Raw genomic sequence first — 14091 nt, 5'->3', positions numbered from 1 at the left:
CCACCATTCACTTGCTTATTCTCTTTTTTTGATTCCACATAGTTAAATTAATTGCAAGTCCTGTGGGGTCTAATTCAAAGACATATACTTAATCTAGCTTTTTCTCTCCCTCTCCACAATGACCAGCTTAGCCAACATTCTCTGTCATCTGGACTACTACAGTAGGCTGCCAGCTTTCTCACTGCTTTCATTCTTGTCCTCCACACTGCAGCCAGAGGGAGAAGTCCTTTAAAACTGTAAATCAGATAATGTCTCTAGTCTGCTTGAAACCATTCCAGTGGCTTCTCATCACACTTAGGAAAAAGTATAAGTTCCTTTCCTGGCCAACAAGGCCTCCGTGATCTGGTCTTTGCTTGCATCACTATCATGCCGAGGTTGGCAAGGTTGTACTGTTTTGGAGCCTTTACTCTTCCTGGTATATTGGTATATCCTGGTCTTTGCTTGCATCACTATCATGCCAAGGTTGGCAAGGTTGGTACTGTTTTGGAGCCTTTACTCTTCCTGGTATATTTCTCCTTTCAAATGGCTGGTCTCCTTGAGACACTGCCTTTTCATAGACTTTCACCACTGTCTGAAGTTACCTTATTTCCCCTTTCACTTGCATTTACTAACTTGTTTCATTTTTCTCTGTAGCACTGTGACCATCTGAAATCATATACCTGTATGCTGTCTCCTCTTGCCTACTAGAGTAGCTTAAAGCTTTGCGTGAAGGAGAACTTTGTCTTGTTTACCACTATACTCCAGAGATACACTACATGAGATACAGATACTAGGTACTAAAGAAATAGTTACTGAAAACATGTATGAATAAAAATTGAGTATATTACTTGAAGGAAAAAAGTTATGGAGCCATGACCTTGCTTTCTAACAGAAAAAGAAACAACTCAAAGGAGTAGGAGAAATGCAGTATAGTTGATCCAAAACGTGGGCATAGGATTTTTAGAAGGGCAGGCATTGCTGTATAAAGGAAAGGATATTAAGCATCAGTGACCTAAAGGTGTTGAAACAGAAGTCTGAAGGAACAATGAGGGTTTAGCCAAAAATACAACCTTGGTAGTCAAGGCATAACCTCGGTTGTGGAGGCCTAGAAAAGAGAGAATGATAGCAGAGTCTGCCACCAAGCTCTTTTCCTTCCATTCTTTAATTTGTATTTTAAAATTCTCTCTCACTTTTGCACTGTGCACATGGGTTCTGTGTTCTCACCTGTTCTGAACTAGACAAAGGGCAGGTATGTGAAAACAGGACTTCAGGTGTAGACCTGGGTTTTGTAAACTACAGCCAGCAAGCCGAATCCAGCCTGCCACCTGCTTGTGGACAGCCCCCGAGCTGAAAATGGTTTTACATTTCTAAATGGTTAGAAATCGAAATATTTCGTGGCATAGGAGAATTACATGAAATTCAAAGTTCAGTATCCATAAGCAAAGGTTTCTTGTAGCACAGCCATCTTTATTTACTTCTGTATGGTCTGTGGTAGCAAGGTTGAGTAGTTGTGTCAGAGATGGTCTGTCCTGCAAAATGGAAATTATGTATTGTCTTGCCCTTTACAGAGAAAGTGTGCCAGTGCCAGGTGTGGCCTTTGACAAATGACTTTTCCTTTTAGACCTTTGGAGGATGGTTAATAAAGAAACACGATATTGCTGGGCACATAGGCCCTTTTTCTTCATGGTAACAATGATTTCTTCTCTTTTTACAGCAATTCAGTTAAACCCCGGCTATATCAGGGCAATATTGAGGAGAGCGGAGTTGTATGAGAAAACGGACAAGCTAGATGAAGCCCTGGAGGACTATAAATCCATATTAGAAAAAGATCCATCCATACATCAAGCAAGAGAAGCTTGCATGGTAAACCTGATTTTTAAAAAATATTTTTTGTTCTGTTCCGTGTGTTGCTACTCATTGAATCTTAAATAATCCTCTGGGACCAAACTACCTTCCCTTTATATACTTTTAAGGACATACCAAATATATGGGAGACCTAACTTTGAAGGGGTGGTCACAGACCCTCTGTGACCATGTACCATTTAATCTCCTTCTTTAAGTGTTAACTGTGTAAACCTTTAATCCAAAGGGTTAACAAGAACTCGGTTTCATTGTTGGGCTACAGAAATCTGTACAGTTTTAGTCCAAAATGAGTCTGAATATTAGAGGTAATAAACTTCTGGTTTTCTGCCCATCCTTTTCAGTCACCAAGTTTCTATTTACTATCATATGGCCAGCATACTTCCAATTAAATTTATTCCAGATTAGCCTTCTTATCTTTTATTAAAATTACTTACTCTTGTCCATGACACTACAGATCCTCTTGGTTCTAATAAACATCATACTATTTTTATGTCACTTATGAATTAGCTAAATGTTACTGATTTTCTCCCCTTCAAAATAACTCCAGGGGTGCTTGGATGGTGCAGTCGGCTGAGCGTCCGACTCTTGGTGTCAGCTGGGATCATGATCTCAGGGTCTTGAGATCAGGCCCCACGCTGGGCTCCACAGGGAGTCTGCTTAAGATTCTTTCTCTCTCTGTCTCTGCCCCTCCTGCTCGTACTCTCTCTCAAATAAATAATAAAGTCTTTTAAAAAAAAAAATTTTTTTTTAACTCTCCAGATCTGTGCCTCTAAGTTTAGCAGTGCTCTTTATCTCTAACATGTACAGCAACATATATTCTAAAAGACATGCTACAGAATCGGATGTATAAGCATTATTGCCCCCCAAATAGTGGGTATTCAAATAAGTTTGGGAAACACGGGCTTCATGAAACAGGTTTCTTCACTGCCAGACTTTTCAGAGAGCCATTAGGATGGAGAGGTCCCTCATGAACGCCTGTGCACAGCAGAGATCGCAGGCCTCCAGCAGGCAAGAGGGAAAGGAAGCTACAAACCTGTTTTATTTAAGCCAGACTTTTGTTATGTGTGGGTTTTTTTGGGTTTTTTTAAAGATTTTATTCATTCATTTGACAGAGATCACAAGTAGGCAGAGAGGCAGGCAGAGAGAGAGAGGGGTATAAGCAACCTCCCTGCTGAGCAGAAAGCCCGATGCGGGGCTTGATCCCAGGACCCTGGGATCATGACCTGAGTTGAAGGCAGAGGCTTTTTTTTTTTTTTTTTTTTTAATCCTCTTCCCTCCTTTACCTCTTCATCTCTGCCTCCCTGATTAAATCCTGTTGACCCCCAGATCTTAGTGGAAATGTCTTGTCCTCAGGGAGACATTTCTGATGCCTCCCTGGTCCCTGGGCTTGGGTGACCTTGTTCTAAACCTTCAAGGGGCTCTATAATTTTTCTTTAAATAGCTTATTTATTGGTGTACCTTATTCACATTTATTTATGTGATTATTTGTTAGTACCTGAGGATTTTGTTCCCTATTACATCCCCAGCACCACGTGTGGATTATAACAATTCACTACAGATTGAGGAGTGATGAATGAGCCCTCCAAGCCCCACGTAGTCTGACCCCTGCTTTCTTTCTGACCTCACTTCCACCACTTTCACTCGCTCTCACTCTTTTAGAGCCCCACTGACGACCTTGCTTTCCCCCAAACCTGGGAGGCATGCTCCTGTGTCCAAGCCTGTCTCAGTCTGCTTGGTCTGTCATAACAAAATAGCATGGACTACATGGCTTAAAGAACAGAAAGCTATTGTCTCAGTTCCAGAGGCTGGAAGGGATGATCAAGGTTCCAGCAGGGTTTGCTGTTTGGTGATGCTTCTCTTCCTGGCTTATAGATGGTAGCTGGGTCCTCACATGGTCTTTCCTTTGAGCACAGGGAGGAGGAGGAGGAGGTGGAGGAGGAGGAGCAGGAGCAGGAACAGGCAGAGGCTTAATCCACTGAGCCACCCAGATGCCCCTGTTGTTTTTTTGTTTTTTTTTTTAGTTGAAACCAACATTTAAAAATAGGAAAATTTTACTAGATAAAAATCTAAGTCAGACCCCTCTTAAAAATTGTGAGATGTGGACATCCTGGGTCCTTCTTGAAATGCTGTGTATTGGCATTCAGCCAGCACTCTTCACTTCGTCGCTGACCACACCGCTCTCTATTGCCTGCCCGAACGTGGATTCCTTTCCGTGTTTACATTTCCTGTCTGGCTGCTGAGAGTGTTTGAGCCCCTGCAACGCAGGATTTCCCACTCATTTCAGACCTGAGGAATGTTGACTAATCTCCCTGCATTAATGTCCTAGGTGGTTTGGGTTTTGTTTTGCTTTGTTTTTACATTTGAGATGAATTCCTTCAATAATAACTGATCTTTTATTTATCTAGAAGTGGAATAATGGTAGACAGACTGATTTGGATCATTAAAAGACATAAGCAGTTTGAAACTGGCTTTAATCCTTTACCTGACTTTTAATATCTCTGAATGGTGGTAGGATTGACTTTAATTTGAATGAGGAAAAGGAATAGTTCTTAAAATCTTAGCCAAACTCTTGGTAGCCTTTATTCTTGTCACATTGGTTTTAAACCTTCTGTAAGAGGGAGCCTTTTATATTGGTTGTTATATGCATAAAGAATTTATCTTATTTTGAATCACTATAACTGGGTTGTTAAAACTAAAATTGCAGAGCATTTACAGCCAATTACAGAGCTAAAAGCAGCTATATAAGACTCTAATTTAGATCATTGGTTTTCAAGTGGGATGATTTGGTTTCTGGGGACATTGGCAGTGACTGGAATGGTACTCTGGGCATCTAGTGGCCAGGGATGCTGTAAACCTCCTACTGCACAAGACCGCCCTCACAACAAAGAATGACCTAGTCCAGAATGTCAGTAGTGTCAAGACTGAAAAATCCTAGGTAGGTGATTCATTTAGAGATATCCAATATTGATCTGACCACTTCTTAACAAATTAGATTATACTAAGAAAGGACTTCAAGTTAAAGAATATAAGTCAGCCAAAAAATTAAAAATATGTAACCCATAGTCCCACCACCTAAATATACCACTGTAAATATTTGGAATGTATTCTTTCAGAAATTTTTTTGTCTGTATATTTACCAGATTTTTATTGAGGTCCTCCCTGGGCCAGTGTGCCAAGAACTGGGAATATAACAGTGAACCAAACAAAACTCCTGTGTTTGTGTAGCTCACCCACAAATACTTTTTTTTTTTTCTGTATTTAATTGGATCTTACATATGTACATCATCTGATCTGACTCTCACATTAAGTTTGTTTATCAAATTCAAAATAAAGCCAAAAGATTTTTCATCAATCCTTGTTTTTCCTCTTTTCCCCTCAGAGATTACCTAAACAGATTGAAGAACGTAATGAAAGGCTAAAGGCAGAGATGTTAGGTAAGTTTGCTTCCCTCACTTTCCCATGATCCTAGTAGCTAGGAGGCGGGCTGAGGGACAGCAGGATTTGGTATTCGCTGGAGGAGAACACAACAGTTAGAAATAGCTTTGGGGTCCATCATTTGTTGTGTGATCCTTACCATGGTGCTAGCGAGGTCTGAACTGTCTTTGACTCCAGAAGGGTTAGAGTGGCTTAGAGCGGATGTCAGCTTTTGAAAAACGAAACTTCTATTTTGTTTTTCTTGAGAAATTTTCCTACATTCAGGAATACAAACGTGATTCAACCTGGGATCCCACTTACCTCTATTTCAGATCATGAGTTTCTTCATTGAGTAAACAACTTAAGTTCTTAATTTCATTAGAATACAGATCCTGCAAGTCAAAATCATGTCAGAACCGAGGGAATATTTGTTTTGAAAATGGCATTGAGAGTTCCTTTAGTGTTAGGAGAGGGCAGCAATTAGGAGTAAATAGTGAGGGGACAGAAGACTGTGAGTGGAGTGCAGGGCAGATGGACTCATGGGTTAGTTTTCGTATCTGACAGAGCATTTTATAGTTGGAGTCAGAGAAGCCCTCCCATGAATAGTCTGCTTGACTAAGGGGAGTAAAAGTTCTTGGACAGAGACCTACCCAACATACTCTGCTCATACCCTGTCTGAGATATCCCTGCTCAAGATCTGTTTTGTGTTCTTCCTTATGAGTATTTTCTAAAATTACCATGTGAATTGAATTTAATATATTGCAATCACATGGGCCTAAAGGAAAAATCTTAAAATAAATTGAGGTTGGCCACTTACGGCCTTTAGGCATTATATCCAGAAAAAGAGAACATATTTTCCAAAGGATCACTCTGCTAGCAGAGCTGATTGAGAAGCCATTAAACGTAGACAGTCCACAACCCTCTGGCCCCTGCTGAGAACTGTTTTTAGAGATGGGGAGACTTCTGGAGCCCAACCCTGTTTTTCCAAAAGACAATCCCTAATTGCATATTTAAATTTGACACCATGTTGGAGCAGAAAAATTATTTTGGAGGTGCTCTTTCTCAAAGAAGAGGGAAAAGAGCATTTTCCACCTGTTCTAACAATGACTCTTTGTTTTAGAAAAGGGATAGTATGTGTACTTAGCTGTGTTTCATGCTGAGAGAGATGATGTCGGGGTGGCCCTGGTGGACTTGGAGAAGACCCATAGGCGTTGTTCTCTGGGTCCATTTTTTTGAGCCAGTATGAAACCATAAAGGGATGGATATAAACTGAATCTTGCAGCCGTTGTCAATTCCAGATGGAATCAAAACTTCATTTTTCTTTGCCTGGCTGGCTCAGTCACTCTAAATTCTCATGAGCTGAAGTTTCTGTCTCCTTGGCTTTGGGTTTTACTTATATTGTCCTCTTCGTTTGAAATATTCAAGTTGAATCCATTCTCAGTTGCTTCTGTAAGGAATTCTCCTCTCATCAGACTTAAGCAGTTTAAGTTGTGTGGTAAATATGATGTCAGTTTGTTGTTACACAGAAATAGTGTGAATGGCTGAACTCCTTCATCTTCTTCCTAAGTATAAAGCTGATGAACAAGATACTGCTTCTAGACGTTCCCCACCATCGGAGAGCCTGAAAGGGAGAAACTGCTCTCTGTATGGAACCTCAGCCCCACAAAAGCTTCATGAAGTTCTTCCCTCCCTGTTACAGAGGACATAACTGTGCTTCATGCGCTGTGAGATCCTTGGAGCCTACTCGCTCTGCAAGATAATGCCATCCCTTAGACATTCCGAGCAAGCTTTGCAGTGGACTGCACGATTTTTAGTGCTGGTTTCTCTGGAAACGCTGGCTTCTGCTGAAAAATTGGCAGTTAAAGATTTGAAAAACTGGGGGCGCCTGGGTGGCTCAGTTGGTTGAGCGACTGCCTTCGGCTCAGGTTATGATCCTGGACTTCCAGGATCGAGTCCCGCATCGGGCTCCCAGCTCCTTGGGGAGTCTGCTTCTCCCTCTGACCTTCTCCTCTCTCATGCTCTCTCTCACTCATTCTCTCTCAAATAAATAAATAAAATCTTTAAAAAAAAAAAAAAAGATTTGAAAAACTGTTCAATGCTGCTTGTTATATACGAAGTTAGGTAATTATTTAGCAAGGTGAGCTTTTATTTAGGTTTGTTCAATAATCTTTGACTTGCTTTTTCAAGTCAAGTAATTTGACTTCCTTTTTGTTAGAAGAACCAGGTAGCTGCCTCCATGGGAAAAAAAAAATCCCAATTGGAATAATGAAGGGGACAGAACATACTTAAACATATCCTCCCTTTCTAGCCTATCATTTAGAAATATCATTAGGACAGGCATGGAGACCCAGAGTGGCCGTCAGTCCTAGTGCTGCAGCCCTTGCTAGTCACAGGAAACAGCATGGTGGCTTCAGATTTGAGGAAAGCGGTCAGCAACTGGTATATTTCCTTTTGTCCTTTTTTCTTGGAAGATTAGCCTTGTGGCTATGATAAGCTAGGAACTGTAAGGTTTAAAAGGACTTAGGGTATGATCAGTGGTGCTAGACAGAGCACCTCAGGAGGCTCAGAGCTTTTTTAAGGGACTGGTAGTACTAGTTAGTAATCAATGCCCTATTTATTTGGCTTTGCTCAAATCTAGTGATTTTCACTTTTTTTTTTAAATGGAACTTCTTTTTATTTTTTAAGATTTTATTTATTTACTGGAGAGAGAGACAGAAATAGCGAGAGAGAACAGGAACAGGAAGGAAGGAGGGGGGAAGCAGTTTCCCCGCTGAGGAGGGAGTCTGACATAGGATTTGATCCCAGGACCCTCAGACCACAACCCGAGCTGAAGGCAGATGCTTAACCAACTGAGCCACCCAAGCGCCCTAGAGAACTTCTTTCTTAAAAAGTCTTATGTGATTACACCAAATTAGAATGGCTAGTAAAATAAAAGCAAGGAAAAAAATCTTATATGAAAGCACAAAGTAGAAAACAAGGAGTGGTATTTTATTTGTATCAGCTCAAATGTATAGCATTTATTATAATCAGAATAACCAGGCAAGTTTGAGGAACATAATAATTTGAAATGGGATATGGATGGTAGGCACAGCCTCATGAGTATCTATATCTAATTTATTTCTGAGTTTGACTTCACAGCATTAAATTTTTTGTCCACCTAGGTAAATGGTAAAAACAATTTCAAAGGTAGAACTGATGAGACATTTTCAGAATCCCTGAAGCTCCTCAGCTCAGCTGGCGGACACCGAGGGCCGAGGTTCAGTGTACTGCTCCGCATGCAGCAGCACCTCGAGAAGCCTGGCTGCTTAACCTTGTAGGGGAGACAGACCAGTGCCTTCCTGGGGTTCAGCTCTGTACACACTGGGTGATGAGCTGAGCCTTATCTTGGCAGCAAGATGGGGACAAGAGCTGTGTACTTGGGAGGCCAGATGATGATGCTGACATAGATCTCTGGATAAGCCTCAGTTGCAAACAGAAAAGAATGGGATGAAGACTTTTGTCATCATCATTGTAAATTGTTTTGTCCTATATCCTGGCCTGGCCATGACATCTCAAACAAGTAGAATTGCTAAAAATCTGTACATGTATGTTTGTGGTTCTTCTTGATCTCCTGTCATCTTGTATTGAACTGCAAGGTGGAAGATAAAGTTGTTTGCTTTCTCCGAAAAGTAACGTGGGCTATTTTCACATCATGTAAGAGGGACACTCCGCCCAGGCAGCCTGTCCCGCCAGTAACTAGAGACAGGTGTCCACAGTTAGTTTTCAGTACCAGGCTTCTGATCTTGATTCCACTGGCCAGATACAAAAGCAAGTTATGGGGGGGGGGGGCGGTGGGACTGGTTCGCAGAATGCATTGCTCAGACCAGCTTCCCGTGAGAACTCGTTCGAAATGCACGTTGTTCAGGTTCCATCACCGTCCTGCTGAATCGGAGATGGGGGGGGCGGGGAGCGGGCGGGGAGTGTAGCACTCAGAGTTCTGAGAACCCCTCTCGGTGTTTCTGGGCCACGCTGGAGTTTATCCAGCACTGTGTGGGCATGTGACTGCTGTGTGGGGACAGAGTCCAGGCAGCCCAGGAGAGGACCTCAAAGGGAGTGATGAAGGTGCTTTGCGGGGATGCGGCCAGGAGTGGTCAGCCTCTCTGCTCTGAGCAGTTCCTCCTGAGCAGAAGCAGCGTGTCATGAATTTTGCCTTCCCCTCTTGTGCTGTAGCTGCAGCAGAGAAAAAAGAAAAAGCAGATATTTCACAATGCACTGGATTGAGATCGCAGACAGCTCTCTGTGGCCAGCCATTCCTTTCCACGTTCCATTTCTGGTGTTTATTAGGACAAGCTGTCATTGGAGAAATGAGTCAGCTCACCGTGGGTTGTCACCATTTACCAAGTGGGTAGGGGTACAGGGTTCTAGAACCAGCTCCTTTACCCAAGGTCACAGGAAAGTCTTGACATTGTCACTGACTCTTAAAACTACTGAAGCCATACATTCCCTCAGGGAATATCAGTGTGTATATTTTCACTGCTTTCTGCCTCATTTCCTTGTTGTCACTCCTTCAGCTCCTCTCAGGAGAACCATTCCCGCTTCTTTGACGGTTCTGTAAGGCTTATTTCAGCCTCCACTTTCACCTGAGAGCTCATCTAGGCATTTGATTTGGCTGTGATTTTTATCTTCCATATTCTGTGCTGTCTCTTGATAAGCCTTTTACTTAGAGGAAACCAAGAGACAGCTTTTGTGGCTTAGGGCCTGCCTCATAAGAGGAAATGCGGTGTCAGGATTCAGCTGTATCCCGTTGGGCCCAAACGCCAGGGATCTTAAGGAGGTGAAAACAAATGGCATTCCTGGCTCCCCTCAGAGTAAATGGACCACTCCACAGTGAGTATCTCCAAAGAGAAGTTAAACATGATGTGTCCATTGGGTTATTGTGATACAGTGATGCTTAGAGGCATTGAAACTAATATTTATCAGATCTGAATCTCTCGTCCTAAACATTCTTGTCTGAGCACAAGCAGTTTTGGATTCTTCTCTTTGCCTGCAGTCTAGGCTAACAAGAGGAGATCCTAAGTCAGGGACATGTTGACATGTTCTGGCTGAGTGATGGTGCCAGATCTGCTGCAAGTAGAAATAAAGAAACCCAGTTGAGTACTGCCCAGATAGGGAAGGTGTCGAATGTGGCAGCCAGTGCAGAGGGCAGCAGAGAGGCTAACTTGGCAGATGATCCTGTCTTAGGGACCAGGAGGCCGCACTAGTCTCGAGCGTCCAGCCTGACTCTAAACAGCATCAGGGAAACTCAGTGTGACTGTGTATCTGTTTATTGAGCAGGACTTGTTCAGTGAATAAATGCCTTCTTTCCTGTGATGATGTACTAACTTTCTGTGAGAACCACCTCCAGGGTCTCCTCTTCTGATTCATTCATTCATCCCTTTGCCACAGTGTTATTAACTGAGAGCTCAATACTCAAACCATCAGTGGCCTTCCCCGTGGCACAAGAACCAGAGACCTGTGGCCTGGCTCATAGGATCCCGCCAGGACGAGCCCTTCCACCTGCCTTTGAGCCCACTGGACACGCTGCTCGCCCTTGACTGCCCTTCTGTATGCATTTATTCAAACCATGTTTGCCTGCACTGTCCATTCCCTCTGTCTCATGTGGCTACAGTCCTGTCTGCCCTTGGGTGGTGATTCAGATGCACACTCTTAGACGGGAATCTGCCGGATCTCCTCTCCTCCCTGCCCCCTGGGAAGGAGTCCTCTTACTAGCTCTCCTGGCACACTGTATCTCCGCTTACCTCTGAACCTTCGGCTTCCACGTGCATGACTGTCTTCCCCTTCACATCTCAGCTGCTTCTGGTGCCACCACACACAGCAAGATGCCCCACGTGTGAACTTGGGACTGTGGGTCAAATTCAAGTCTGGTAATCTGTGGTCTTCCTGATGCGGAGACTTTCCCATTGTGTGTCTCTAGTAGGTGTGTCAGGCACTTGGCGTCCCTTGTGTTCTTGAGCAAGCGGAACTGCCTGTGCTCTCGTCGCACGATAATAGAGTAAAACTATTGCAGAATGTTAAAAAGGCTGAGAAGGAAGGAAAATGACTAATAGCCCTATGTGTAGGTTGGGCCCACAGAGAAGCAGAACCATGATTGGAATAGAAGGATGAGAGACTGATCGGGGACGTCCCTGCAGCGGGGATGGGTGGAGAACTGTCAGGTGCCTGCGGAGGAGAGAGGAAGCCGGTAGGGAAAGTCTCACACAGCAGTGCAATGCTAAGGAAGTTCCAGCAGAGACAGTGAGGAGCCACAGTTGCCTGTCAGAGTTCCTGGCCTGCCCCTACCATGCTTGGTCATGGACGGGGACGTGCCGCCTGCAGTGGGAGAAGCACGTTTTCCTGAGTGCCTCTCCACAGAATCCGTTCAGCTCAAAGGGCCAGGCTCGTGGTGGCAGGCAGGGTCTGCAGCCAGTCAGGCAGAGGGAAAACCTGCTGAAGGCCTTCAGTGTCCCTCTCCATCTGCAGCTTGAATGCCTGGCCCCTTGACATCTGTGGCACACGGTGGCACGCCAGCGCCCAGTAACTCCTGGTCGGTACCTCTGAGCACTGCCGCGTGTGGTCTCTCCTGAGACGCCTTCCTCTCAGCCCCTGCACGGGGCACCGAGCTCTCCTGCCTGGGCACACCCGCCCCTGTGTCTGTGTCTCCTGGCCAGACTGAGAGCGTCCCAAAAGCCGAGAACCAGCTTTACTCTGCAGCTCCCGTTGTGCCACAGGGTAGATACTCTACAGTGGCCGCTCAGTGGTCACCGTGCCTCGAAATGGCCTTGCGGCGGGCCTCCGTCCAGGGGGCGCCCCGGCCTCGGCCGCCAGTCCCAGCGGCTTGGGCGATGGGACGCTACTGCTCCTGGGCAGCTTGATGTGAAGACGTCTTGAGATTCAGTCTCACTTCACTTACTCTGAAGAGCCAAGGCTTGTGCCAGCGGTGACATTTCATTCGGCTTCTTGAACTGCTTGCTCCCTTCCCCGTCCTCCTTCCTCAACCCCAGGACAGACTGCCAACGCCCTGGGTCACTCCCGCTTGCCCGAGGACGCCCCCTCCTTTTTGTGCTTGTTGTGGCCCCTATCTGTGCATCCGTCCACTCGACACTGTGCCCTGGCCGGCACCTGTGTGCAGGGATCGGCTGTGCCGGCGAGTCTCGGTAAACAGGCGCGCCCGGCACATGTGTTCAGGTTAGGGTTGGGAAGCCTGCCTGCAGAATGGTCAGCCTGGGTCCTGCGAGCTTCCTCAGAATATGGAGAGCTTCTGGGGGCTAAATCTTACACTGAGACCAGAAATTCTTTCCATGAATTATTAGAAAAGGCCTTGACATTTAAAGGCCATGTGTCTGTAAGTTCTTTACCTGGGCTTTACTTCAAGGTGGAGGCCTCAGAGGGATAAAGTTGCTACACGTGAGAGGGCAAGAAGGAACCTATAGCTCCGATGATTAGGATTTCTTTCCCTTTGACCCCCATTCTCCTCTCCATTGGAAACAGACCTGCAAGAAAAATTAGAACAGTTTAGAAAGGGTCAAAACTGTATATTCATCTATCCCAGTCAACATTTTCCAGAACACTCTTAGTTTCAAATATTCCATCCCATTGCCCCATAAGTCCCTGTAAATCTCTCAGAAGTCCTGAAAACTCCAGCTTGAGGCGTACAAACTCCGTGGCGGTCAGTTTGGCCATCATTCATCCCAGGGTTTGTGTCCTTGGTTCTCTAGCCAGTCTGGACAGGAAGCTGTGCTCCCTCACAATCATCTCCGAAATCACAGGCATGGCTAGGGCGAGGGGGGAGGGGGAGGCGGTGGTGGTACTGAAGTGACCACATTGCCAAGGGGACTTAAAGTTTCATAAAAGCAGCAGTTTCTTTAACTGCAGAGAGATGCTCTTTATATTTTATTTTGTTTTATTTTTTTAATTTATTTATTTGACAGAGATCACAAGCAGGCGGAGAGGCAGAGAGAGAGAGGGAAGCAGGCTCCCCGCTGAGCAGAGAGCCCGATGTGGGGCTCAGTCCCAGGACTCTGGGATCATGACCTGAGCCAAAGGCAGCGGCTTAACCCACTGAGCCACCCAGGCACCCCTGCTCTTTATATTTTATAATCAGATAATAAGGCAGGATCAGTTGGGGTCTTCTGTTTCTGTTTATTTCCCATATTTATCTGAATTTTCCCTTTTACATTGCAGGTAAACTAAAAGATCTTGGGAACTTGGTTCTTCGACCTTTTGGACTCTCCACAGAAAATTTCCAGATCAAACAGGATTCCTCTACTGGTTCCTACTCCATCAATTTTGTTCAAAATCCAAATAATAATAGATAACAAAGTTAACAGTAGCTTGTAAAGCTGGCTTAAAGATTGTGTGCTGCTTACTATTTAGCAAGGGGGAAGGCCCTGCCAGTATTTAACTTTTAAAACCGTTTTATCTCAAAAATAGGCTATCTCCTAGGGCCCAGTGCTCCCTTTTCCCTCTTGTTTTATAATCAGGGTGAAATGCACTTCTGATGTCATAAGCCTAATTTGATTCCCCATTTTAAGATGGTGTCTGTGCAGCTGTTGCCCTTGGTTCTGGCTGTCCTCGGCTTTGTCCAGGACGAAGCCTACTTATCAAAGCTGACCTCCCTGAGCTATAACATGTGAGCCCAGCCAGAGTATCTCCCGTCCCAAGCAGACCTGCCGGTCGGAGACTGCCCAGACATGATTCCTGGGGCTCCTGCCTGCTGTCCCCTCTCCCTGATTACTCACATTGCCCAGGCTGCCGGGCATGGGCTCCTGCGGCTCCTGGTTTCCTCTGTGGTAAATAAACGCTTCCTGTGACAGTCTG

The 14091-nt window shown here is 44.8% G+C and overlaps 1 protein-coding gene across 9 annotated transcripts in view; it reads left to right on the top strand.

The window, feature by feature from the left end:
- TTC1 (tetratricopeptide repeat domain 1) overlaps positions 1-14091 on the top strand; it is a 44281-nt gene extending 30190 nt beyond the window's left edge. For 6 of the 9 annotated variants that reach the window (XM_080805071.1, XM_080805070.1, XM_080805074.1 and 3 more), the window contains 3 exons: positions 1694-1842; positions 5222-5276; positions 13456-14091. In XM_080805071.1, coding sequence (XP_080661197.1) covers positions 1694-1842; positions 5222-5276; positions 13456-13589 — 338 coding nt within the window. In that variant the 3' untranslated portion in view covers positions 13590-14091. Of the gene's footprint in view, positions 1-1693; positions 1843-5221; positions 5277-10680; positions 10840-13455 lie in introns of all 9 variants that reach the window. The other 3 variants (XM_080805067.1, XM_080805068.1, XM_080805069.1) reach the window with 1 other exon arrangement.

The sequence above is a fragment of the Martes martes genome (genome assembly GCF_963455335.1).
Source record: "Martes martes genome assembly, chromosome: 5".
In the NCBI taxonomy this organism is placed as follows: domain Eukaryota; kingdom Metazoa; phylum Chordata; class Mammalia; order Carnivora; family Mustelidae; genus Martes; species Martes martes.
The sequence above is the reverse complement of the archived record's forward strand: the minus strand, read 5'-3'. Positions and strand labels throughout refer to the sequence as shown.